Source organism: Colossoma macropomum, unplaced genomic scaffold (genome assembly GCF_904425465.1).
Source record: "Colossoma macropomum unplaced genomic scaffold, Colossoma_macropomum, whole genome shotgun sequence".
NCBI classification, from domain to species: domain Eukaryota; kingdom Metazoa; phylum Chordata; class Actinopteri; order Characiformes; family Serrasalmidae; genus Colossoma; species Colossoma macropomum.
The window spans coordinates 34,441,910-34,468,135 of NW_023494787.1; the positions used below are offsets into that span (position 1 = coordinate 34,441,910).

At 38.6% G+C, this 26,226-nt stretch overlaps 2 protein-coding genes across 5 annotated transcripts in view; one reads left to right on the forward strand and one right to left on the reverse strand.

The window, feature by feature from the left end:
* col11a2 (collagen, type XI, alpha 2) overlaps window positions 1-10,144 on the forward strand; it is a 48,431-nt gene extending 38,287 nt beyond the window's left edge. For all 4 annotated transcript variants that reach the window (XM_036567064.1, XM_036567065.1, XM_036567066.1 and 1 more), the window contains 30 exons: window positions 70-123; window positions 302-355; window positions 625-678; window positions 3,199-3,396; window positions 3,569-3,622; window positions 3,741-3,848; window positions 3,948-4,055; window positions 4,146-4,199; window positions 4,324-4,377; window positions 4,491-4,598; window positions 4,674-4,727; window positions 4,815-4,868; window positions 4,967-5,020; window positions 5,121-5,174; window positions 5,287-5,394; window positions 5,493-5,546; window positions 5,753-5,806; window positions 6,151-6,204; window positions 6,422-6,475; window positions 6,625-6,732; window positions 6,991-7,044; window positions 7,186-7,347; window positions 7,567-7,620; window positions 7,752-7,787; window positions 7,881-7,934; window positions 8,058-8,343; window positions 8,705-8,817; window positions 8,960-9,028; window positions 9,180-9,416; window positions 9,904-10,144. In XM_036567064.1, the coding sequence (XP_036422957.1) occupies window positions 70-123; window positions 302-355; window positions 625-678; window positions 3,199-3,396; window positions 3,569-3,622; window positions 3,741-3,848; window positions 3,948-4,055; window positions 4,146-4,199; window positions 4,324-4,377; window positions 4,491-4,598; window positions 4,674-4,727; window positions 4,815-4,868; window positions 4,967-5,020; window positions 5,121-5,174; window positions 5,287-5,394; window positions 5,493-5,546; window positions 5,753-5,806; window positions 6,151-6,204; window positions 6,422-6,475; window positions 6,625-6,732; window positions 6,991-7,044; window positions 7,186-7,347; window positions 7,567-7,620; window positions 7,752-7,787; window positions 7,881-7,934; window positions 8,058-8,343; window positions 8,705-8,817; window positions 8,960-9,028; window positions 9,180-9,416; window positions 9,904-10,050 (2,706 nt within the window). In that variant the 3' untranslated portion in view covers window positions 10,051-10,144. The remainder of the gene's footprint in view (window positions 1-69; window positions 124-301; window positions 356-624; window positions 679-3,198; window positions 3,397-3,568; window positions 3,623-3,740; window positions 3,849-3,947; window positions 4,056-4,145; window positions 4,200-4,323; window positions 4,378-4,490; window positions 4,599-4,673; window positions 4,728-4,814; window positions 4,869-4,966; window positions 5,021-5,120; window positions 5,175-5,286; window positions 5,395-5,492; window positions 5,547-5,752; window positions 5,807-6,150; window positions 6,205-6,421; window positions 6,476-6,624; window positions 6,733-6,990; window positions 7,045-7,185; window positions 7,348-7,566; window positions 7,621-7,751; window positions 7,788-7,880; window positions 7,935-8,057; window positions 8,344-8,704; window positions 8,818-8,959; window positions 9,029-9,179; window positions 9,417-9,903) is intronic.
* Window positions 10,145-10,937: 793 nt separating this feature from the next.
* On the reverse strand, window positions 10,938-25,593 carry hsd17b8 (hydroxysteroid (17-beta) dehydrogenase 8). Its single transcript, XM_036567068.1, has 9 exons — window positions 25,499-25,593; window positions 21,349-21,551; window positions 21,001-21,117; window positions 18,807-18,902; window positions 18,259-18,344; window positions 16,316-16,400; window positions 13,428-13,470; window positions 13,242-13,316; window positions 10,938-13,155 (listed from the first exon to the last, which is right to left on the reverse strand). The coding sequence occupies exons 1-9, from the start codon at window positions 25,542-25,544 to the stop codon at window positions 13,136-13,138; spliced, it is 771 nt and encodes a 256-aa protein (XP_036422961.1). The 5' UTR covers window positions 25,545-25,593; the 3' UTR covers window positions 10,938-13,135.
* Between the last annotated feature and the right edge of the window lie 633 nt (window positions 25,594-26,226).

Below are 26,226 nucleotides of genomic sequence, written 5' to 3' on the forward strand. Positions count from 1 at the left end.
CTATTCCATGTAGCTCAAATAATAGTCACCCATTAAATCTGACTTTCTGTTTTTACTTAATTGTTTCAGGGATTACCTGGACCTCAAGGAGCAAATGGATTCCCAGGGCCAAAGGGACCTCCAGTATGAGAACTCGTCATTATTCCACTTATTATAGAAAATAAATTAAATATAACATTTTAAAAATAATTGTATTATTTAGTGTCACATTTTTTAATTTAATAATTTAAAAGATTATTCAGTTTAAATATTTTTTTAATACCAATTTTTTTTTTTTTAATTCGACTTCTGATCTATGAAGGGACCGCCAGGGAAAGACGGACTGCCTGGACACCCTGGACAGAGAGGCGAAGTTGTGAGTATTTTGTCAAACTTTATTTATCAGGCAACTTGCACAATATTTAATTATTTTGCTGATTCACTTGAATTGTAAAATGTAATGCATAAATGCTTTGTATGAGTATGCTAGAGGTTTATAACAGAACATTATTCTGTTTATAACTTTTGGCATTTATACTTTTTGTCAACAAAGTATACAAAGTGTTCTTGCAAGTAGATCCTCAGGAGTCAGTGTTAGTGTTAAAGTTGATTTTCTTTCTTTATTTATGTTTTTCTTTTTATTAGGGTTTCCAAGGCAAGGCTGGGCCTCCTGGGCCACCTGGAGTTGTTGGACCTCAGGTAAACTTTATTTAACTGTCATCGGCATCTTTTGTGTACTTGTTACTATCAAATTACCAAATATAAGCAAAATTAATTGTATGAAATGGGATTAAGGCCCAATCCCATTTCTTTTTTTTACTCCTACCCCTTGTTTTCGAGTGTCACCCTAACCCCTTGGAACAAGGAGTAGTGGTTGAAATCTTGCCCTACGAAATGGGACAACTCTCAAATTTAAAAAAAAACATTGCTTCATTAACAGGCTACTAGCAGTGCTCTGTAGGCGACCCGGCCCGTCTTCAGTGATAGCAGAGAAGGGAAAAGTTCAGCAACCTCGCTGCTGGGCTTTAGTTACATTTAGGGCATCATATCCTTTCAAAGAGGGGGTATAAGACAATTATTGATTATCGCCCACCGCTAATTCTTTGGTGATACAAAGCTCAAGTCAGCTATTGACCAGCTTCTTGTTCGTATTTTCCCGTTCCACCTTAAATGGTGCAGCAGTTACATCCTGGCGCTTCAGGCGTTAGCACTGCTGGACTATTTAAGGTGGAATGGGAAAGTTAGCTAGCTAGCTACTCAGACATTAGCATGCTATTAGCGATTTTTATGCTTGTTATGAAAAAGACGACCATAATACATTGAAACGACATTAAACTAAGATAATACGATAGTTAGAGCAATTTTTTAACAGAGAAAATACTTACATTTGTGGGTTTCTTTGGTCGCTTGTGCAGCCATCTTGCTGGTTTTTCTTTTTTTTCTCATAACACTCCATTTGGAGTGTGCCTCTGCATGTAGCCCCAACCCTTCACCCTACCCCTCTATCTCAACAAAAATTGGGACACCCTAACCCTAGACGTGAACGCGTAAAACAGAGGGCTAAGGGCTAAGTGGTAGGGGCAAGGGGTGAAATGGGATTGGGCCTAATACTAGCATTCTCTGGTTTATATCCATAAAAATAATAATAAAAAAAAAATAATAATAAAAAACTGTCTGAATAACAAACGTCACTCATGTTAGCAACACTGAGCAGTACTGAGGATGTGCAAACAACAAAAACTTTATTCAACATTCAGAGCATTCCCAGAGCAGTATGCATTCCCAGCTAGCTTTACTGTGGTACAACATACCGTTTGCTTGTTGGTTGGTCATGAATGGTCATTCTGTGTTGATTAATGATTTATTTATCATTTGAAGCAGATTGAAATAAGAAAATAAGATTTAAAATCTGTATTTATCTTGTTTTATAAATTACTTTTACTTCAATGTCTTGATGTCTTGGTGAAGATCTCCCTATTTGAGCCTTGTAGTTGGTAATGGCCAGTAATGGAGGGTGTGGTTTTCACCCATACCAACATTTTTAAGGAGGAGTGACATCAGTGTATGTATTGGGCATGTGTTATTGAGGCTCCATTGCCATGGTTTTGACCATAAAACAAATATATAAAGAAGATGCATCTTATGAATGCTTGCCGAATTTGCTGAAAGACAAATACAGGTTAGTAACAAATTAAAGTTTTAACAAATTAAAGTATAATTTTCTATGGGGTGGTTATAAGGGAAACTATGAAAGAGAGTTTATCACTGGGACACGAATGCAAAAGCTTCAGTCACAAAGACCGCTCTTCTTGCTAGTCAAAATACAAAAACAAATGCAAATTTGAAAGTTCAATGGTGCAAAACCATAAGCACTGATAACCATAAGCAAGTGTTGTGTGCCGTATACCAAGAGAACAGTATAGGCCTGCATGTACAAAGGTATCTAATGGCTCTGTTATAGTGTGGGGCATTTTACTGACAAGGTTGGTGTCCACTTGTGCCCTTAGAGGGAAAGGAAAATTTAAAACAATACAGAAGTATTTGTATTGACACATATGTATATGTATCACTTTGTCTGACTAATTACCTTTGTTCTATGATGAAGTGTTTGTAACTTGATAGGAGTTGGCAGAAACAACCAGGAACACACCTGATTCACTTGTTTAATCAATTGGTCTTCAGACAGTTGATCTTGCTTTGTTGGAATGAAAACCTACAGCCACATCGGCCCTTTACAGATAAGACTGGACACCTCTGTATTATGGCAATTTGCAGTCACCAGATCTCAACTTAATTGAACACCTACAAGAGAATTTGAGACAACATGCTGGACAGCACATTCCACCACCAATTAAGGAAATATCTTTTGGAAGAATGGTGTTCTGTTCTTCCAGTACAGTTACAGAGAGGTGAAGAAGGTGCATTTAAGCTGTTTTGGCAATTCAAGGATACCCAACAACTATATTTGTCACTCGTCTGTTAATGCTTTGTCAGTATTCTCAGTATTCCACTGAAAGCTTGATTTCAATCTTAAATGTTTAAATAAAATCAGAAGTTTGCAAACAATCTCTGAGGAAATTGTTTTATGAATACTCTCAAGTCATGTTAAAGTCATATTAAACAGTTAAACCGCAGACAGAAACTGCTGGAACTGGCAGCGTCGCCACACAACACACAGAACCATACTCCTTCAGTTAATCATCATTCTTTATCATTAAGGGTCCTTCAGGTGAGACTGGCCCAATGGGTGAGCGTGGCCACCCTGGACCTCCTGGACCACCAGGTGAGCAAGGACTTCCTGGCCCTTCTGGTAAAGAAGGAACCAAAGGTGACCCTGGTCCCCCTGGTGGCCCTGGCAAAGATGGACCTCCTGGACTGAGAGGCTTCCCTGGAGAGAGAGGACTCCCAGGAACACCAGTAAGGAAATTCATCAAAACTGATTGAGAGATCTTAAAAACACTAACATTAGGAATTACATGTAGTATAGGAAGTACAGTTCAACTGGACTAAATCCGTGGGGCCACAAAATTGTAGAGCCTTTACAATTGATATAGATTTATATTTTTACATTTGTTTGTGCTCTCAATAGGGTGGCAGTGGGCTGAAAGGAAATGAGGGACCTGCAGGACCACCTGGACCAGCTGTAAGTTTTTATGTTAGATCTTACATTTCAAAAAGTACAACAGATGTATTTAATTTCTTAGTTATGACTTAGTTCATGACAACTTCTCTTTCAATAATTGAGCTGAATTGCTGTATAGGGATCACCAGGTGAGAGAGGACTGGCAGGTACAGCAGGACCCATTGGTCCTCCTGGAAGACCTGGACCTCAAGGACCCCCTGGAGCTGCAGGAGAGAAAGGAGTGCCTGTAAGTTTTAACTGCAGTTTAGCTGTACTCATAATATTGAAACCTAATATTGAAAGTACATATCATAAGCCAGTAACATGACATTCTCTCATCTTTCAGGGAGAGAAAGGCCCAATTGGTCCAGCTGGTCGTGATGGCATCCAAGGCCCAGTGGGTCTCCCAGGCCCTGCTGGACCCCCAGGTGTTCCAGGAGAGGATGGTGACAAGGTGAGTGATCTATTCATCTCAATTCTTAAGCCAGAAAATTATATTGTCTATTTGTGCTAAAGACAGACACTGTGATTTATCCTCTAACAGGGTGAAGTTGGAGAACATGGACAAAAGGGAGCAAAGGGAGCCAAAGGAGAGCAAGTGAGTGAATGTGCACATTTATGATAAATCATAATAGACCAAAATAGTGTGTAGATTTTCCACATAGCGTTTTACAATGTATGTGATTATTTCATGTTGTAATGCGATAACTGTTTATTGACAGGGTCCACCTGGCCCACCTGGGCCAATGGGTCCTGTTGGACAGCCTGGTCCACCTGTAAGCATGAAATTTCTCCAATTAATATTCAAACATTTCAATAGAATGTAGACTAACCTTCAACAAGTTCTTGGTAATGAGATAGAGCCTGCATTCCTTTGTCTTTTTGTCAGGGTGCCGATGGTGAAACAGGTGCCAGAGGTCAGCAGGGCCCATTCGGTGCAAAAGGAGATGAAGGAACACGGGGATTCCCTGGACCTCCAGGCCCCATTGGGCTACAGGTACCAAATCAAAAGAAAAGAGATTCACCATTTTCTTACCAAGCAGTTGTATGATCAGTATACTTTTTTCCCCAGGGATTGCCAGGACCTGCTGGGGAGAAGGGTGAGACTGGAGATGTCGGACCACTGGTGAGTCTTCATTTTCAAATATGGCTGGTCCAAAAAAGGATCAGTCGACCATATTGAGTTATGATTCTGATTTATCTCACTTATTAGGGTCCTCCCGGCCCCCCTGGACCCCGTGGTCCAGCTGGTCCGAATGGTGCTGATGTGAGTAATCATAAATTTATACCATTTAATACAATTGTTTGTCACAGTTTTATAAAGTACACAGCTAACACTTATGCAACACATGCTTTCCTCACCAGGGTCCTCAAGGTCCTCCTGGCGGTTTGGGTAACCCAGGTCCCCCTGGAGAAAAGGTGAATACAAAATGCAGTTTTTTGTGCAGTTGTTGTTTAATATGTATGGTAAGGGGTATGCCTGTCATAGATTGTGCTGACCTTTAACATGTACTGACAGGGTGAACCTGGTGAAAATGGACCACCAGGTGTAGGTGGAGAGCCAGGAAAAAAGGTGAGAATTAATTGTAATTTTATTGTATTCTGAGCCACTTTCTCACTGCTTTTCACTGCTCTTTATTTCTCTGGCTATTTTTCATATACTGTTTGATTGACACCGATGGTAGGGCCCAAGAGGAGAACGTGGTGAGAAGGGTGAAGCTGGACAACCAGGCACTCCTGGTCCTCCCGGTGGAAAAGGACCTCCTGGAGATGATGGTCCTAAAGGAAACCCTGTATGTGGTACAAAGTAAAAAGCCACCTGATACAAAAAGTAGGTCCAAATATGATTCTGTAGAGATTTATCTTTGCCCCTGTTTTATCTCTTTTTAAGGGTCCTGTTGGTTTCCCTGGTGATCCTGGCCCCCCTGGAGAAGTTGGACCTAGAGTAAGTACATACTGTATTCACATCTGATATAGCTGTGAATTGGCTACTGCATGTTGAACTTCATTACTGAAACGCTGCTGCATTTAATTCCAATTAAGAGATTTTATTATTAAGGTTAATCTTTGCTCATTTGTGAGCTCTATTGATTGGAATTATCCTTACTGATACATCTGTAAGAATATTTCTAATATCTTATCTTAAAAAAGGGCCAGGATGGAGCAAAAGGAGAGAGGGGAGAGGATGGTGAACAAGGAGAGGCTGTGAGTGGCATTTGTTAAGTCTTTTGTTTTGGACACCAGTTAGAGAGTCCCAAATGCTTTGACATATTATGTATATGAAACATGATGGGTAGTCAGATTAATTTCACGACACAAAAAAAAAAGTTACAACTTGCTGTACGATCACACCAAATCACCAGGTCAAGAACGAAATAAAACATTGATGAAAACAGTTGAAGCCCTGGTTAAGGGTTGTGATCTCAATGCTAGTATTATATTGATTTAAAACAATCTTGACACTTTATAAATTTAATTTCCTTTCTGGACAAGACGTTGCACAGTTCATATCAATTGCAAGGTACATATACTTCTGACACTCATTTCAGGGCTCCCCAGGACCTCCTGGAGAAAATGGACCACCTGGGCCACCAGGAAAAAGAGTAAGAATAAACATCACAACCAACATTTTGACATTTCTTCATATATTTGACCCTCATTGATCGTACACAGGTGATTTTCAGACTTTCACTAATGCTAAAATTATACACAAAATAATGCCTCTTGAGCGATTTGAAACAGGCATTTTATATGATTTGAATCACCATCTCAACACAATTCTGAACCTTTTCTAAAACATATCTAAACACTTTTTTTCAGGGTCCTCCAGGTTCAAGAGGACCTGAAGGTCGTGAAGGAGAGAAGGGAAGCAAGGTAAGGATGACACCAAAAAATTAAATGGTATCATTTAACAGAGGCTATTGCTCTTTTTGCTATTGCTCAGGGCACCGAGCTGGGAGTTGCTGAAAGACACTGACCTTCAATATAGATTCTATCTCCCTCTCTTAATATATTTTTCTTAGGGTGCTTCAGGAGCTGCTGGGCCTCCGGGAAAGACTGGTCCTGTGGGGCCACAGGGTCCTCCTGGAAAACCAGGAACAGAGGGTCTGAGAGGACTGCCAGGATCAGTGGTATGTTCATAGTCAACCACTGTCTGTGGTAAATTTCCCCTTTTTGGCTTATTCATTGTTTGAAAGTGGCCCTGCTTTAGATTTTTTGCGGGGTCTCAACCTTAAATATCTCATGAAATGTGGAAAAGATCCGTGTTATACTTGAATCACCTTATGTTCTGCCAACATGATTTGCACAGTTCACAGTAGTATCAGTAATAGAGTACAGCGTTTATCTAAATTTTTGTTTAATCCAATTTAATTCTTGATTTCTCTCAGGGAGAGCAAGGTGCTCCAGGTCCTGCGGGCGAGAAAGGACCTCCTGGACCCATTGTAAATATTTATAAAATTAAAATTACATAATAATAAGGAATGTATATTGTGTAATTTAACACTTTATGATTTAGAATTCATCAATCAATTCTATCAAATTTATTCAGTTAAATACTCAGTTAACTCCCCCCTCCTTCTCAGGGTCCTTCAGGTTTGCCGGGTCTGCGTGGTGACCCTGGTGCTAAGGGTGAAAAGGGACACCCAGGTTTGATTGGTCTGATCGGACCACCAGGAGAGCAGGGAGAAAAGGGAGACAGAGGACTGCCTGGCCCTCAAGGATCACCTGGGCCCAAAGGAGAAACTGTAAGTGAAGCTTAACAACCTTGTCCAGCTGGTTGTCCAGCTCAGCTAACTGCATATAAAAACACCAATTCAACTTTACACCATACTCCTTTGACTGCACATACCTCCTAAAAAACTATTAAGATTTGTGCTAATATCTTGTATATACATGTATGAAAGAGCAGCATACATTTCACAGAATTTGCAAAGGTGTATTTGATGTGTTGTTCTCTGTTCTAGGGTATGCCTGGTGGAACTGGCCCTCTAGGCCCTGCTGGTCCTGCTGGTTTGCCTGTGAGCATATTTTTGCAGAATTTTGTCTGTTTATAGTTGATACATGCACCACTGCAGGTGTTTTCACACTGTTTAGATTTTTACATGTTCACATGTATCACACAAAAAAATTAACTTCTTTTGTCTTACAGGGCCCACGGGGTATTAAGGGAGCAAAGGGTGCCACTGTGAGTATCTACTACAAAAAAGTCTTCAACAGCTGTTCCAAGTTGTGGTAGGTGGGATCATGCTATTCTAAAGCCTTTACTGTGATATTATAGGGTGGAGCTGGACCCAAAGGAGAGAAAGGTGTACAAGGGCCTCCAGGACCCCCTGTAAGTTCTTAACACACAACCAAAATGTGACAGTTATTGTCAGTTTTGATAATGTAAAAATAACACATATTGGAGGAGGTACAGCATATTATATTTTCAAACATCTCATTGTTGAACTTCTAGGGACCACCTGGTGATGTCATCCAGCCCCTGCCCATTCAGATCCTGAAAAAATCCAAGCGATCCATTGATGCCAGTAAGATTTTCTCTGAGATGGAAGATGAGGCTGCCCAGGCTGATGCCACAGGCACTGAATTCCTGACTGGCAACGAAGGCATGGAAGAGATCTTTGGTTCACTCAACTCTCTTCGCCTGGAGATTGAGGCCATGCGTTTCCCACTTGGAACAAAAGAAAGTCCAGCCCGCACCTGCCAGGATCTCCACCTCAGTCAACCAGATTACAAAGATGGTATGGTGATCATAAATATTTTGCATATGTTGAGAAGTAGGAAGTACTACTTTTGTAGCAATGTTATAACTTATAGGCAAACTGATTCTAAGTGAAGGTAACAACAGAAAAAACAACCAAGCAACCAAGACATTAAAAAGGCTTTGGCAGAATAGAGAAAAGAGAATCCCTGACTTCAACTTACCTCACACTGAAAGTATGGTATCTGTGGGCATAAAGAAATGATTTTCAGACTGTCTAAGCACAATGATGTTTCGGGCCTGTCACATCGCATCCTAGCTCTCAGTCACATCAGATTTCTTCGACTAAATATGTCAAGTTAGTAAAGCGTTCTCTTTGGTTTCTCTTCATTTCTGTCAAGGTGAATACTGGATTGATCCTAATCAGGGCTGCGATCGTGACTCGTTTAAGGTTTACTGCAACTTCACAGCTGGTGGGGAGACTTGCCTCTATCCTGGAAAGGATGTGGAGAATGTAAGCAAATGGAGGTCACACAGTCTCAAATTATTATTTTCTCACATTGGAAGAAGACCTTTCATGCGTCATTAAATGTCTACACTTACATCAATCAGAATACGTAATGTATTATGGTCTTTGTGTGTGTAAATCTTCACAGGTAAAGATGAACTCTTGGCCAAAGGAGAAGCCTGGATCTTGGTACAGTAACTTTGCTAAAGGAAGCAAGGTGAGCATTTCTTCTTTGAACTAAATGTGTACCTACACCAAAAAAGTAATTTATTATGACCTGGCCAGCAGAGAGACCTCAGCCACAGTCTAAAAGCTTTGCTTTGAGTATGTCATCAATGAAAATGCTTAGCAAACTACAATTTTCACAGCTCTCATACGTGGACTCAAATGGTGAGCCTGTGGGTGTGGTCCAGCTGGGCTTCCTGCGGTTGCTTAGTATTCAGGCCCGCCAGAACCTCACCTACCACTGCCACCACTCTGTGGCCTGGGCTGACAGCACTTCTGACAATGGCTACCACAGGGCACTGCATTTCCTGGGTGCTAATGAAGAAGAGCTGAGTTATGAGACTAACCCCTATATCAAGGCCCTCTCAGATGGCTGTTCTGTAAGTTATGACCTTTTCTTTCTAAATTATTAAGCAACATTGTTGAACCCCTAAATAGCCCATCCAGCTTAGGCTGTTTCTCCACAGTGCAGAAATAGGTTTGTTGCCATCCCTAGCTTATTGAGGTTATTACAGGTTGCTTTTAGAGGATTTTTAGAGGATTTTAAGCATACACACACACACACACACACACACACATATATATATATATATATATATATATATATATATATATATATATATATATATATATATATATATAACAGCTAAAAGATGTATTGAAAAACATTTGAGAATTAATTTCGAATATTAATTGCTTACCAGCCTGCTTGGCACTGAAGGTATGTACTTCACAGGGAATTAAGGTCTGAATCATTCATGCTTAACATTTTATTTGGCAATGCCAAAAAATGTTGTTCCTTTATAAATTTAAAAAACAATTTCTTCTTTTCCAAAACCAATATTTTTTTCTTCTCTTTCTACCTAGTATCGGAAAGGTTATGACAGAACAGTTCTGGAGGTAAATACGCCTCAGGTGGAGCAGCTCCCTCTCCTGGACATTAAGATCACTGACTTTGGCGAGAATGATCAGAAGTTTGGTTTTGAAGTGGGACCTATTTGTTTCCTAGGGTAAACATATATACATGCAAAGAGCAAAAGGAACACAAACCTAAATGAGAGCACACAGACATACACACACCACACACACCTAAAGCCATGACAAATAATAACCACACAAAGGTGTGCCAAAATAAAAACATGCTCAGTGACAATCTAAGATGTGCAATTCACACAAACATACACAAAAGCTGTTGTAAAGCAGACTTTAACTCAAACAAGTACACGCCCATGGAAAATATCCTTTAACCATCTGATGGATGACAAGAGAGGAGAAAGAGCCGAGGTGAAATATTCTTGTGGCAGAAGAGCTTAAATATCAACTCGCAAGGATGTGTATTACAAAGAGGTGTGCTCTGGCACGAGCTGTTGGCCGACGTTGCAGGTCCTGCTGCAAAGCCACCAAAAGACCCCTCAGATCCCTCTCTCCCCTCGTTGGTGCTCTTTTGAGGTGTCCTACTCTCTCTACCTCTATGTCCACTTTTAGTTTCATACAAACCCAGCCATGTAGTACATTTTACCTTATTAAAATGCAAATAAGGAAATGAGGACGAAAGCAAGGTCATTTCCTTTAGATAATTGAAAAATAAGGTGAAATCAAGCCATATGAATGAGGAGGAGTTTCTCACTTTGATATTTCTGGTTGGAATCAAATGTGAATAAGATCAAACATTTACCCTTTCCTTACTGTACTAAAACCCTAGCAATGTTTTTGTACTGTATGACTGTTTTGTTGAGCCTAATATATGCAATGAAGTCAAAATCCCTGTAAATTGTATTGATGTGTACATGTCTAATAGAGAGATGAAAATTGAGTGTTTTCAGAGGTTGATGTTAAGATTTTGCAAGCAAGCCGTTATACTAGACCAGTATTTACAGAGAAGACAGTAAAGTTAATTTTTGCAATGCATCTTTGTTCTCAAGCATGAGGCACATGCAAATGTGACACAAAACAAATATTCTTTATAGTAGAATTAATTCCTTGTTGTTAAGATTGACAGCAGATGGTGAAGGTGCTATATCCAAGTGATCAGTATTGACAACAAGCTCATCATCTTACAATGACTAACTTCTCTTGTCAGCAGTGTTCAGGCTGGAAATGTGCATTAGAAACCATTTGTACAGTAACAATATTTTATTGTATTTATTTTTTAGAAAGTGAACCAGAATGTTAACTACAAAGACAAAACACTTACAATATAAAATAAAATGTGGTATTTTCATCTGTATTTATTCCCTCTAGTTTTCTCACCAGTTCATATATAAGCATTAAAACTTAAGACAAAAAAACTGCCTTCTATGTACACTACACTCTTCTCAGTACACTACACTTCTGTCTATTTGCTTGTGAAGTAAATACGTTGTCATGTACAGACTACGATCAAGTGGATTTTAGTGGAACAATATCTCATTTGACACAAGTGGAGATTATAAAGATGATAAAACGGTTTATAGAGCTACAACGAGGAGGGCAGAGCATGTGGGAAGGATAACAAATAAAAATATCACAAGGTATTGCCAAAAATATTTTATTTAAATGACATTGTTGTTTTTTATATCATAAGTGAGATGGGAGACACAAAAGCTATACACAATTCTTAATGGTGTGGTCTTCTCGTCAGGAAACACTGAGGAGGGGTGTGCTGTGTTATTGCAAAACAAACATCTATGTCTTAAAATATGGTGCTGAGAAAAAGATTATTGTATGTGTGTAAGTATTTTTTAAATGTTGTTTCTGTAATATATATAATCTTTTTAAAAAGATCTATATGACTCACTTGTTTTTATTTATCATCTTCCTCTTCAAATTGCTGGTTTCCTTACTTAGGGAAATTAGGGATCTGAACAGTGAGACTGCTAAATGCCTTATAATTTCAGTCAAAATAATAATAATAATAATAATAATTATTATTATTATTATTATTATTATTATTACTACTACTATCAACTGGTCATGTTTTGCATTTTCAGGTAAAAAATTAAGCAAAAAACTATTCATGCAAATTTTCAAAACAGTGCTCCAAATTTTTGTAGTTGTTAGTTCCAACATCATTCTAAATTTCTACTTGTACTTTTTGTTAAACTGCTCATAGAATGAATGATATCTTACTGGACTGAGCTGAATTATGAACTAGGTATAAATGCAACACTGTTAGGTAAGAACTGTTAGGTTTTGAGTTGCGGTTAATATTAGGGTTAAGATTAGGGTTAGCATTAGGGCCAGGGTTAGGGAAAAATAAGATAAATTTAAGAAATACGTAGTTGAATGCAAGTTAAATGCAAGATAAGCATCAACAAAGCATCCACAAAATAAAGATTTACCGAAAAACATTAATTATGGACATTCCAACAAGACAAGATGCAAGACGCCACACAGTTTATTAATGAACTTCAGGCACAACTTAAAACCCATTGATCTGGGCTACGTTGTAAAATGTGTGGACAAGAAAAAAAAAACAGTTACTCTGGATGGTTTGTGGACAATGGTGAAGAATGAATTGGTAAAAGTTCCATTTAAAAAACTTTAGGAAAGTATGATAAAGCAGTGTGAGGTTGTCTCCAAGACTAGATGAAATGTTAAACACTGCATCCAACACATTCTTCATGTCTGTCCATAAACTATCAAAAGTGGTTGGATTTTCTTTTCTCTACACATTTCCCAAAAATGCCTCTCAATGGGTTTGCCTGAATTTCACGTCATGAAGTGTGTGGCATCTTGCACTGTCTTGTTGGAATATCCATCATTTGTTGTGGTTTTCCTACTTTATGTGAACAGACAGGATACATTTCTGCCCCCATATTTTATGTTTTTTTATATTTGGAATTTATGTTAAAATCTCTACTAAGAATAAAGATTTGGATTCTGATCCTTCTAACAATTAAAACAAAATATTTTGCAATATGTTTAAAAGAAATACTTGATGATTTTTTTTTACTTGTAAGTGTATTATAATTTCCCCATAACAATACAGTTTTCAAGTAGTAATTTAAAATTTCCATTTACATATAATGTGTTTACATGAGGTCATTTACAACAGTAAAGGCACCACTTGGAGATCTTGCAATTTAGTTGTTTTCACTCAGGGCAGCAGAGCACAATATCAACCAATGAACAATCCTCCTGAAGAAGTGGTGGAGAGAAATAAACATCAGATTTAAATTTATACAAAACTAAATGACAAAAACTGAAGAAAAAAAAATCATCACCTGCAACTTCAATGCTGACTCCAGTTATGTACTGGCTATCATCTGAGGCCAAGAATGCACAAACATCAGCTACCTCTACAAAGATATGATGCAGAGGGAGTGACACAAGTGACAAATGTAATTTTATATTTTAGAAGACAATATGACAGGCTAGAGCTTACATTATAGGTCAATAAAGTAACTAACCTAGAGGCTTCCCCATCCTGCCCAACGGAATCAGTGGGGTGATCTGTAACATAGAAAACAGTTCATACACAACACAATGACATGACTTGTGTTCCAGATGTGTGTGCGTCAATATTGTATAGTGATAGTGATGAAATAGTGATTGCCAGACGGAGAAGCGTGATTAGTCACTCCAGAAAACACTTCTTCACTGCTCTAGAGTCCAGTGACAGCGTGAACCACTGCATTCGATGCTTTGTATTGCGATTGGTGATGTAAGGCTTGGATGCAGCTGCTCAGCCATGGAAACCCATTCCATGAAGCTCTCTATGCACTCTTCTTGAGCTAATCTGAAGGCTACATGAAGTTCGGAGGTCTGTAGCGATTGACTCTGCAGAAAGTTGGCGACCTCTGCGCACTATGCACCTCAGCATTCGCTGTCCCTGCTCTGTCATTTTACGTGGCCTACCACTTCGTGGCTGAGTTGCTGTCATTCCCAATCGCTTCCACTTTGTTATCATACCACTGACAATTGACTGTGGAATATTTAGTAGCGAGGAAATTTCATGACTGAACTTATTGCACAGGTGGCATCCTATCACAGTACCACGCTGGAATTCACTGAGCTCCTGAGAGCGACCCATTCTTTCACAAATGTTTGCAGAAGCAGTCTGCATGCCTAGGTGCTTGGTTTTATACACCTGTGGCCATGGAAGTGATTGGAACACCTGAATTCAATGATTTGGATGGGTGAGTGAATACTTTTGGCAATATAGTGTATAAACAGTACTGTGCAAGTGTTAGGCACCTAATCACATTGGTAAACAATTTATCTTGACAATAAGTGTGCTTGTGCTTGTAAAAGCACCATATCACTAAAATAAATGCAAGTAAAATACAGTAAAAATACAGTAAAAGTAACATGAATTTCTTGTTTTCAAAAAAGTAGCTGATATCTTCTGAAGCAGTCAGAACAAAGTTTGATTCCAGATGAGTCCTTGATATTTGATTTTTACCCTAATGAAGTGTTGGATGATATCTACAAATAGTACTGCGCTGAGATGAGGTCAGGACATAGTTAAATAAGCACATTGGCTTACATATAATCACTACTTATTGCATTAACATGATTTATATATATATATATATATATATATATATATATATATATATATATATATATATATATATATATAGACCATAAACAGACCATGAATGTGTTTCATATCCCGCCATGGCTAAATACTTTTGTCTACAATGATTAGGTTTAGGTGTTTAAGATTGCCGTGTTATATATAAGCAATAGAACACGAGAGGGAGTGTGTGATCGCGAAATAACATCACGGCTGTGATTTGGTCACAGGCACTGGTTCGTGATAACACACGCCCAACCTCAAGTGTTCTATTGTTTTTATACAACAGTTAAAATAAAGTAAGAAATAAATAAATTAGGCTGTGAACGTGGCATTTAATATGTTTTAATATTATCAATTCCTTCCGCCAAATTATAGTTCCTTAACAAGCAGCTTGTTGCTATGTCAGAGTTACGAACTCTGCTCACTCGCTGCACAGCTAGCAGTTCATTCTCCAGCTCCTTACTCTAAATTCCAAAACTGTCATTACCACTGAGCAAGCTTTTCAATCAGCAGTTGTGACAGAACACCTAAACAACCTGGAATTAGCCAGAATGAACCGAATACCATTTCCCAAACGTGTAGTCTCATCTTCAGAGTCTGTCCAATTTGGACCGAGCCATAAAACTGACGCAATATCAAGTTTAGCTCAGTTTCGTCCATTTTTGCTAGATCAATATTAATGTTGTTTTGTTCCAACCATTTTGTTTGCCAAATGGTATTTGGTTCATTTCTGGCTAATTCCAGGATGTTTTGGTGTTCTTCTGTCACAGCTGCCGACTGAAAAGCTTGCTCAGTGGTAATGACAGTTTCTGAATTTAGTGTAGTCTCATCTTCAGAGTCTGACCAAATCGGCTGTAGGTCAAATGTACTCTTAAAAGTATCCATTTTCTGTTTGTGAGCAAAGTAAGAAGCAAAAACCTTCAAATGGCTTGAGCATCTCCTACAGCTGTCAAAGTTGTTGCTTAACAATGGCGTCCCAGTGGAGCGATACAATGTTTGTAAAAAAAAGAACGCTTCTCAACCAATCAGCTTGCGTGGCTGGAACTAATTGTTGTATAATTCTCTGTCTTCACACATTAGCTGTTTGACTTTTCTATTCTATGCTAACTTTCATGTCGTCTGCATTGGGTCTGCCCGTTGTGGCAGTAACCTGTGTTTTTGGCTTCAATAATTATTAGGTTTTAAGTTTGTACATCTTTAACTTTGTCAGTTTAACTGTCTGACTTTAATTTGTCATCTTCTCTGGGAGGAAGTTGCTTTATAGGGAAGGTCCTGCAGCATTGGTTGTGTATGTACGAATCCAGCTTTCTGATTGACTGCTCTAGTTTTGTATCAGGGTGGAAGTGTTGGAATATGTAGGGTGATGACTGCACGGCTGACAGCCTATAGCCTGATATAATGACACTGCAGGACATTATTGTGTTTTGTTGTGTGTGTGTGTGTAGTTTGGGGTGGGCTGGTCTGCATAATGTAACTCATGGCCTTGGCCTTAATTAAAAGAATTTTTACTGAACATTTTTAAGGTGTTCAGTACTGACTACTAAAGTATAAATCAACAGTTTTTTTTTGGTGGAGATTCTAACAATGTCCATTTACAATGTCAAATTACTTGAGTATTTTTTACTAGATTACTAGTACTTTTACTTAAGTAAGAAACTTGTGTACTTCTGCCACCTCTGCAAATATGCTAATTAGCGCAGACGTCATCTAGCAAAATTAATGCTACTTTCCATTGAAGGTAGCTGGCAACACTGGTTCTATGACATGTCATACCTTGCTCATGACTTTCTCTGGCATGTTTTCCGTCATAGGTGAGGCAATAAACCCTGGCAGGATGCAGTTACAGCGTATCCCATATCTGAAATGTCAATTTAAAAATTAAAACTGTCTCAACGTTAGCATAATGTAGGTTAATTCCTGTTCTTTTCTCTGCTACACTTACAGTATAACAAGGTACCTGCTTGCCCACACACACACACACACACACACACATACACACAAACATACTCATATATACTATATGGACACAGTGTTGGGACACGTACACATTACACCTACATGAGCTTTTATGACATCCCATTCTAAATCCATGGGCATTCATTTGGAGTCTGTCCTCCCTTTGCAGCTATAACAGCTTCCACTGTTCTTGAAAGACTTGCTACAAGATTTTGGAATGTGTCTCTGGGAATATTTGCCCATTCATCCAGAAGAACATTTGTGAACTCAGACACCAGTGTTGGATGAGAGGGCCTGGCTCGCAATCACCGTTCTAGTTCATCCCAAAAGTGTTTGATGGGGTTGAGGTCAGGGCTTGTGTGGGCCAGTGAAGTTGTTCCACAACAAACTCACCCAATCATGCCTTTATGGACTTTGCTTTTTGTACTGGGGCACAGTCATGCTGAAATAGAAAAGGGCCTTCCCCAAACTCCCCAAAAGTTTGAAGCATACAATTGTCAAAAATTGCTTTGTATGCTGAAGCATTAGGACTTCCCTTCACTGGAATTAAGGAGCATAGGCCAACCCCTGAAATACAATTCCATTGCATTATCCCTCCTCCACCAAACTTTAAAGTTGACACAGTGCAGTCAGACAGGTAACATTCTCCTGGCATTCACCAAACTCAGACTCATCCATTAGACTGCTAGATAGAGAAGCGTGATTTGTCACTCCACAGAATAAGTTTCCACTGCTCCAGAGTCAGACGCTTTTTCATTGTGCTTGGTGATGTAAGGCTTGCATTCATCTGCTCGGCCATGGAACCCCCTTGCCATGAAGCTCCCGGCGCACAGTTTTGGTGCTGATGTTAATGCCAGAGGAGGTTTGGAACTCGGTGCAGTTATTGACTCAGCAGAGCGTTGGCAACTTTTATGCACTATGCTCCTCAGCACTCGACAACACTGCTCTGTAACTTTACATGGTCTGCCACTTCATGACTGAGTTGCTGTGGTTCTTAAACGCTTCCACTTTTCAATAATACCACTCACAGTTGATTATGGAATATTTGAGTGGGGGGATTTTGTGAGTTGTTGCAAAGGTGGTATCTTATTACAGTGCCACGCTCTAATTCAGTGAGTTCTTTAGAATTCTTTCACAAATGTTTGCAAAGGCCGACTGCATGACTGGGTGCTTAATTTTATACACCTGTGGCTATATATACACACACACACACACACACACACACACACTCACTCATGTGTAAAGCACGCTTTTTTGTGGGCATGTGGGCGTATCGGTATTTGATCATCAGCTAAACATTTCCAATATTTGTGATATTTTCTTTAACTCCTTCCCAGACTCACAGGGATTCTTTCTGAAGGCCTCAGAAAGCTCTTATGGTCTAGGCATGATGATACCCCAAACTCAAAAAACAAAGAGCAAACCAGACCAGATATTTGACAGGATCCTCCAAAATATTTACTAATCGTGTTCTAAACATTAGCACCTGATTTCAATTTGACACATTTTGTCAAGTGGTAGACAGGGGTGTACTTACTTTTCACACATATAGAAATTGCATTTCTGTTTATTTCAATCATATAAAGAATGACAAAAAAATAATTTTAAGTGTCAGTTGTTGAATTATATCACTTTTACCTATCAACATTGTTTAAATAATACAAATTTATATGTCCAACAAAAAGTCTGAACTTTTCACAGGGTGTACCTACTTCTTCCCATGTATGTGTGTGTGTGTGTGTGTGTGGGTGTGTGTATACTTGCTAAGTTCTTTGGCTGCTGTCCTAGTGAGTCCCTCCACTCCAGCTTTAGAGGCTGAGTAGTTGATCTGACCAACGTTCCCTACCTTGTGACAGCCAAGAACAAACATGAAGCAAACAGTCAAAGCATAGAAACAAAGGGTACATGTAGTTCTCTGTACAAACTGTACCTATGAAAAATGAGGCAAGAACAGAAGCCCAGATTCAGTCAAGTCATAATATAGCCATAATAGTGATCGAGTAAAGTTCATATAAACCCACTATTTAAGAGGAATCTGTATGTTTTCACATCACATTTTACAGGTGGCCACATAGCTCATAACAAATTGATTACACAAATTTGTCATCATTATATAATATCCTGGATCTCCTACCAGAAAGCAATATTATTTTCAAAATGAATTCATCAGTTTCATCAGCATATTTTCTTTAAAACCAAATCACACAATTTTATACATTTGTTTGCAAATTACACAGTTTAGTGTGGCATCATACAACGTTGTATGTTGCACATATGTTTTAACACTATGTGTTAAAATTTAGCTGACCTTGCCTACTATGCTGCCCATTGTAATGATGGAGCCTTTGGAAATGCCAGCAGCTACAAGAGCGCTTGAGACTGCCTGTGTTAGAAGAAAAGTACCCTAAAAGAGAGAAGAGAGTGTAACAGCTGATGGTGCACAAAAGTTAAAATGCTTCAACACTTTTAACACAAGAATTTGCATGTTTAAATAAAGCAGAGGCCTGATATCGCATTTGCTGGGAAACACATTTATGTAAGCAAGCTCAGAGTTGTATGAAAGGGTTTCTACATTTTCTTGTATAAGTCCACTTATAACATTTGTGTGATTTTATGTACATGAAAAAAGTATGTGGACACCTATTCTAATCAGTTAGGCTATATAAGCTACATTAATTGCTAACACACAGCCATACAAACACCAGCAGTAGAATTGGTTTCCTATGTGGCACTATCATAGCATGCCACCTTTTCAACAAGTCAGTTTGTCAAATTTCTGTCCTGTTAGAGCTGCTGTGGTCAAATGTAAATGGTTTTATTGTAAAGTGGAGCAGTAACCACTAAGTGATGAAGCAATAAGCCATACTAACTTCTTTCCACAGGATAGAGAGTTGCATTATTCAAGAAGTAAAACAAAACGCAATTTTGATCTAGTTATGGCATTACATAGGTAAACAAGTTAAAATACTTCCAAAATTATTTGAAAAAACATAGAATTTTAGCCAATAAAGTACTATCTGTAGCACACACACACACATGTACACTCACCAAGCACTTTATTGGGAACACTAATACTGGGTAGGGCCTCCCATTGCTTCAATTCTTCATGGCTTGCATTCCATGAGATGTTGGAAACATTCCTTTAAGTTTCTGTTCATATGACTGCATCATGCAATTCCTGTAAATCTTTCAGGTGCACTTTCATCCTGTGAATCTCCCATTTTACCACATCCCAAAGGTGTTCTATTGAATTCAGAGCCTCTGACTGGAAAAGCTACGGAAGACCACTAAACTCATTGTCGCGTTCATAAAACCAGTTTGAGATGACTTTTGCTTTGTGACATGGTGCATTAACACGCTGAAAGAAGCCATCAGAAGATGGGCAAATTGTGGCAATGAAGGGATGCATATGGTCAGCAACAATACTCAAATAGGCTGTGGCATTCAAGCAATGATTGACTGGTATTAATTGGCGAAAAAAGTGTGCCAAGAAAACATTACACATACCATTACACCTCCTCCACTAGCCTGGATTGTTGACACAAGGCAGATTGGGTCTATGGGTTCATCAGACCAGGCTACACTTTTTTCACTCTTCAGCTGTCCAGTTTTGTAAGCCTGTGCCCATTGCAGCCTCAGCTTTGTGTTCTTGGCTGACGTTCTGCTGTTGTAGCCCATCCTCCTCAAGGTTCGACAAGCATTCTGAAATGTTTTTCTGCTGACCACAGTGGAACCGAGTGGTTGTCTGAGTTACTGTAGCCTTTCTGTCAGCTCGAACCAGTCTGGCAATTCTTTTTTAACATCATCAACGAGGTATTTCCATTTGCAGAATGGGCGCTCACTGGATGTTTTTTCATTATTTCACCACTCTAGAGACTGCTGTGTGGGAAAATCCTGTCTGACACCAATAATCATGCCATGGTCAAAATCACTATGTGATTTGATCACATATTTCTCCATTCTGATGTTTGATGTGAACATTACTTGAAGCTGCTGGCCCATATCTGCATGATTTTAGGTACTGCTCTGCTGTCACACAATCGGCTGATTAGAGTAGGTGTACAGGTGTTCCTAATAAAGTGCTCAGGGAGTGTATATACATATACAAGTTGCCGACTTGCATTGAGTTTCAATTCTTAGATTTTTAAAGGTCCTTCCTTAAGGTATGCCTCAGAATCACATGTATTTTTGTGCAGTTCTAGGTTGCACACTCAAAAATCTATTTAAAAATTACAAGATAATGCAATTTTTTTCAGTTTTGTTCTATTCCAAACTACACATGCCTTTTCAGATACCAGAAATAAGCTGTATGAATACTAAGATAAGTTCAGATATACATTAGTTATAAAATAAAACATTTACATCATATTACATATATATCTATGGTCTACGGTCAGTCGTAATATGCGTCCTCTAGAAATCTTTTTGAAGGTAGCCACCCAACTATACTGCCTCAGTATATAATGTTGCAAGGATATCACTGTCATGACACAGGGAAGTACTTTGAGGTTGACTTGAATGACGCTGTCAAAGTCCCTCTCCTCCATTTTCAGTAGGAACTCATCTTGAGTAATGCCAGCAGCGCTCACACATATGGAGGGTGGTTGGAAGTAATGGCTCTGGAACACCAAAAATACGTTAATAAACATTATATTCATTAATATTATATTCAGTAAATTCCTATTTGTATTGTTGATTGATTGTACTTTATGAGCACTGGAATGCTCATACACTTCTTATGACAAAGCAGCAAGACTTAGAGTGAATATTTGACTGAATTTGTCTGTAAACGAGCGTATATGGATGCTAATAAAGAAATAACTGTAAGAATGTACAAAATAATCTCACACCTGTATAGTATTTACTAATCTTCCTACACTCTTCTTCAATGACACATCCACTTCAAGTGCCACATGTTCCTGTCCTCTGTAGTGACGTGAAAGGAGTTCAAGTGTCTTGTGGGCTGATTCTTTGTTGTGGTCAGCTACAACTACGGAAGCACCTTCTGAAGCAAACCTCTGGCACACTGCCCTTCCAATGCCACTGCCCCCTCCTGCAAAAAGAAATATTATCTTATGAGACATCAAAGTCAGAATGTTTTAATGCACTTTTCAACTGATCAATGTTTGCCTCCCCAACCTGTAAATTTGTCATTTAATGTAAGAATTGAGGGCAAAATTACTTTTCTAATCACTTGTGAGCATGATTAGATTAGATTTTAACAAACAAAATAAACATGTCATTGATTATATACAACAGCCCCAAAAACAATTTGGGCATTTATGTCATACTTAAAAAATGTATTAAGTTCACTGTGTTAGGAAACAAAATTTAAAACCAAATGGTCTTTATATTAAACAGATCATTACAAGACTGTCATTTTATTTTTGGCAAAGTATTCTTTCAAAAGGCAGCTTATGTGTTTCAGGTGCACTGCTCATACTACCTGATCCATCATTTGACAAATGTCTTATACTAATTATTAGCATTAAGTACATTTTACACAAGGTTGGGATGCAAGTATACAAGTATTTGGAATACATATTCAGAATACAAAAATGAAGTGTCTGCATTCAGCTCAAGTTACATTGCAAAGGCAGTAATCAGAATACAGTTACTTTTTATATTTTTGGTACAATACTTTTAGAATACGTATCCACTAAATAAAAAACATACAATATGTGTAAAAAAAACCTTAGTCAAACTATTTCAGAATCAGTGCACATGTCACATAACCTCTTCACAAGCACTGAAGTTCATGCTAAAGCCTGAGCACACTGATAAGTCAAAGTGATAAGCAGTTATTAATCTCAGTGTTACTGAGCTCTGCTAAAGCCTGAGTAGACTGATATATCAATACGATGATCAGTTATTAACCTCAGTATTACTGAGTAGATTGATAAATCAATGTGATGAACCAGTTATTAATCTCAGTGTTACTGAGCTCTTGTAAAGGAATGATCAAGCCAATAATATTCTAAGTAGTGGACAAAGTTTACAAGTGATAAGTTGGCATTAGTGTTGTACTGGACTCCTGCACAGGGAATTGTGGAGTAGCAGAGGACTGAGGCAGGTGGTGAGGGAAGAAAAAACAGTTAGGAATTTTTCTTAGGAAAAGGTTTTCCCATCTCTCTTACCAACATGTATTATACACACACACACACAGACATTTTCTAAGTCGCTTATCCTTCTGGGTCACGGGGGGGGGGGTTTGGGGCCTGTCCCAGCGGTCAATGGGAAGGAGGCAGGAAATACCCTGGACAGGTGACATGTATTATAAATGTATTCTAAATCTATTCTGAGTATGTTAGTGTTATGCATCATAAAAGAATACTATAATAAATTTAGGACAGTGTGTTTAGAATTCAGCCATCACTACTTTTTCAAAGCATTTTGCCTGACCCTGATTGTACACTAGGAATGCACCATTAAATGGTTATCCAATATGCAAAATATTCTTACATTGAAAATATCAAATTCATGCTATCAATCTCCCTATTACCAGAATTACTCACAATTACAACACAGTTGAAGAACAGTGAAGTATCTGACCGATTCTCTACATGGTAAAACAACTCCTTACGCTCACATTTTGCCTCTGACACTCAAAAAAATTCTAATATCTGCTTCCTTTTCTTCTTTGCTGTTTACAAAGACCTGTGATTCCTCTGGCACAGATCAGCATAGCTTTTAGACAGAGGGCTGAGAGAGAGAAGCACAATGAGAAGGCTAGAACAGTCCAAAATCGGAACACTTGACAACCCTAGTTAGACATACACAGGTACAGAAACACATTAGTACACCTTTAGATATAAAAGCTTTTGTCTAGTTTTAATGAAGTAAATAAATCTAGACATACTAAACTAGCTATCTATTGCTAACAAACTAGGCTACAGCATTAGTCTTTTTAAGCCAGGGGAGCCTGCAGTGGATAACAAGCAGGCAGTATCTCACATTATCATAGTCTGCTTAGACATTTAAACATTTTGTCTTTTACCACAACTTTTAAAGATCACTGATAGTATTGAACATTATAAAAATGGAGCTGGCTCAGTCTGCTGCAGTAAATACATGAAACATGAAAAATGCTCACTGTATATGGCCTGCATTTCCCATTTGTGCGCAGGAACATAAAGATGTGATGGAAAATATTAATTTAAACCCAAAAACTCTCCCAAAACAAATTTAACAACCAAAAGCTACTAGTGCCAGAGAAGCTGATGACTGAGGCTGATGTTAACATTACCAAAAAATTATTCAGTGGTAGTATGAACCCATAATTCATATACATATTAAATATTCTGGCAGTAAAAGGAGACCTGTGGCTATAGCCCAATAGCCAGACCTTAAACACACTCCAGTTCTGTAGAGACAGACGACCGCTATCAACATATACAACATATGCCATATATGGACGGCCAGAGAAGTGACATAGTTTTAATAAATTATGCACTATTTGTAGATTGCATGGTAGCCTACATAGCCTGTATGCCTGTACAAATCAGACAGGCTGCCTATCACTTGGCAGCATGGTGCAAGTCCTGTAACCCAAACGCTGCTTTTAACCTCTGGGTTACCTTGTGTCTTGAAAAGACATTTGTGGTGATGTTGTGGACTTACTTGACACTAGCTAACTTCTGTTTGAGTTTTATACAGCAGTATTCTTTAAAACTAGACAAGCAAGTGACAGAAGTGGTTAGTAGCAGCAGCCAGCCCCCTCTGTTGGCAAAACACAACGTGAGACATCTGCCCTTCTGCTCTGCTGCCAGGTCTTTCTTTGGAACTTCCAGGTGTTTTTAATTCACATTTCCCGGGACCGCTCCAGCTGGGGACAGGCCAAAAACACGGATGTCTCCGAAAAACAGGGATATTTGGTCATCCACAGCTAGAGGGGCGTGAAACCCCCCCAGCACTGGCCTGTGGAACTGCATTCTCTGGAGTAATGGAGCACCAATGGATGAATACCTTTGGGATGAGCTGAAATGGCATTTGTGATCCAGAACTAATCAGCCAACATCAGTAGCAACGTTGGTAGTGTAAGATTAATGTATTACTATTCTTACAGAGCTAGGAGCCAATCAAATGTAATTATCATAAACTTGCCCATAATTAACCCTAGGTTATAATATATATAGACAAACATCTCTCAATCTCTCAAAAATCTCTTGTCTCTCTGTCTTGGCGTGAGCCATCATAAGGAAGAGTCATTAAACAAACTCAACACAAGTGATATAAATAACAACACCTGAGCAGTCATATGACTTTGCCTGAGCTTCATAATAACTTCTTTTTCCCAAAACAAAACATTAATCAGTTATTATACAACATATAAAAACAAAAAAAACAATATATAAATGAAAAGTAACAAAATAATACAACAATATTGCAAAAAAAAAAGAATTAAAGGGCCTGCAACTCTACCTAAGTACTGTTATACAAACCTATAAAAATGAACTACGTTATGAATGGGTTACATTGGTGTACAGACTTGGAATGAACTATAAAATCTAACCATTTAAGAACAGGTCACAAAGGGTAGACTATCAACCCATGTGAGTAGGTAATCTGCAGCTAAGGTAGCTAGCTTACAGCGCTTCTCCTGGATGCATTATTGTTTTCCTTTGAACAAACGTTACTTACGGCACGATATCACCGCCAGATCCTTTTCAGTGCGACAACCACAGTAGTTTTGGGCACCTGCTTAAACTGATCCGAAACTGGCTAAGCGATATGTACCTTTGCAAGAGTGCTTAGCTGTTGACGGTTTAGACGAAGCCGTTTACATCCAAACGGATAGCAAATATGTTTGTCTTTGATTTATGTTATCCTTAGCCAACATATTTGTTAAGCTTTCGAGTTTAAACACACATGAATGAAATTCTCGGTTGGCATTTCAAATAAATCTTTGTCGCCCTTGAATGAAGGCATGTAAGTGTTTCTTGTTTTAAGCTTAATGATCTGAATGAGAATAACAAAAAAGAGTAGTAAAAAAAAAGTCACCTGACACAACAGCCAACCTTGAAATGAGTCGACAGGGCGCCGCCATGATGATATTGGGGAAGTGGAGGGGAGAGGCAAGATAAGCTGCAAATAGCAAAACGTCCACCAGATGGCGAAAAAATGTCAGCAAAAACCAACAGTGCTAGCATGCAAGAAGTTGTTCAGCCATTTAAGTACACCTAAGTAACTGCCCTCTATAGATTTTACAGTGGTAAGTTATGTACTATGCATGTATGTAAATGTATCGTACGTACATGCAGACATGGGCAAAAGGCATTTTAATCTAGCAATGTTCGGTCATCTGACTTCCGTGACCTTCATGTGTTTCCAAAAATGTGTAGATTGCGTTTACAGCCTGGTAGGTACACATAACTAAAAAGCATGTAGTTTTCAATTCGAGATAGAGAGATGTTGTTACGTGCCTGCGATGCACATATGTGTTATGTTTTTCTTTTTCTTTTTCTCTCTCTTCGTCTCCTCGTTATACAAGCATCAAGACTCTTCTCTGTCCTGGCGTCCAGGTGGTGGAACGAACTCCCGCTGGCTGTCCGAACAGCAGACTTTCTTGCGGTCTTCAAACGCAGACTGAAGACACTTCTCTTTGTACAGCACTTAAGTGAGCACTGAGTTAAGTATTTATTGTAATGTATTTTACTGCACTTATTGAAATGTATTGCACTGCGCTGTGTTTAATTCTGTTCCTTTCTCTCTAGGTATCAACATGGGCT

Excerpts from the sequence above, each read along its gene's own strand:
- hsd17b8 (XM_036567068.1), bottom strand. The coding sequence starts at position 25,544 with ATGGCGGCGCCCTGTCGACTCATTTCAAGGTTGGCTGTTGTGTCAG. Across the intron at positions 21,552-25,498 it reads AAGGTTGGCTGTTGTGTCAG|GAGGGGGCAGTGGCATTGGA; the intron begins GTGACTTTTTTT and ends TTCTTTTTGCAG. Across the intron at positions 16,401-18,258 it reads GCAGCCAAAGAACTTAGCAA|ATATGGGATACGCTGTAACT; the intron begins GTATACACACAC and ends TTGACATTTCAG.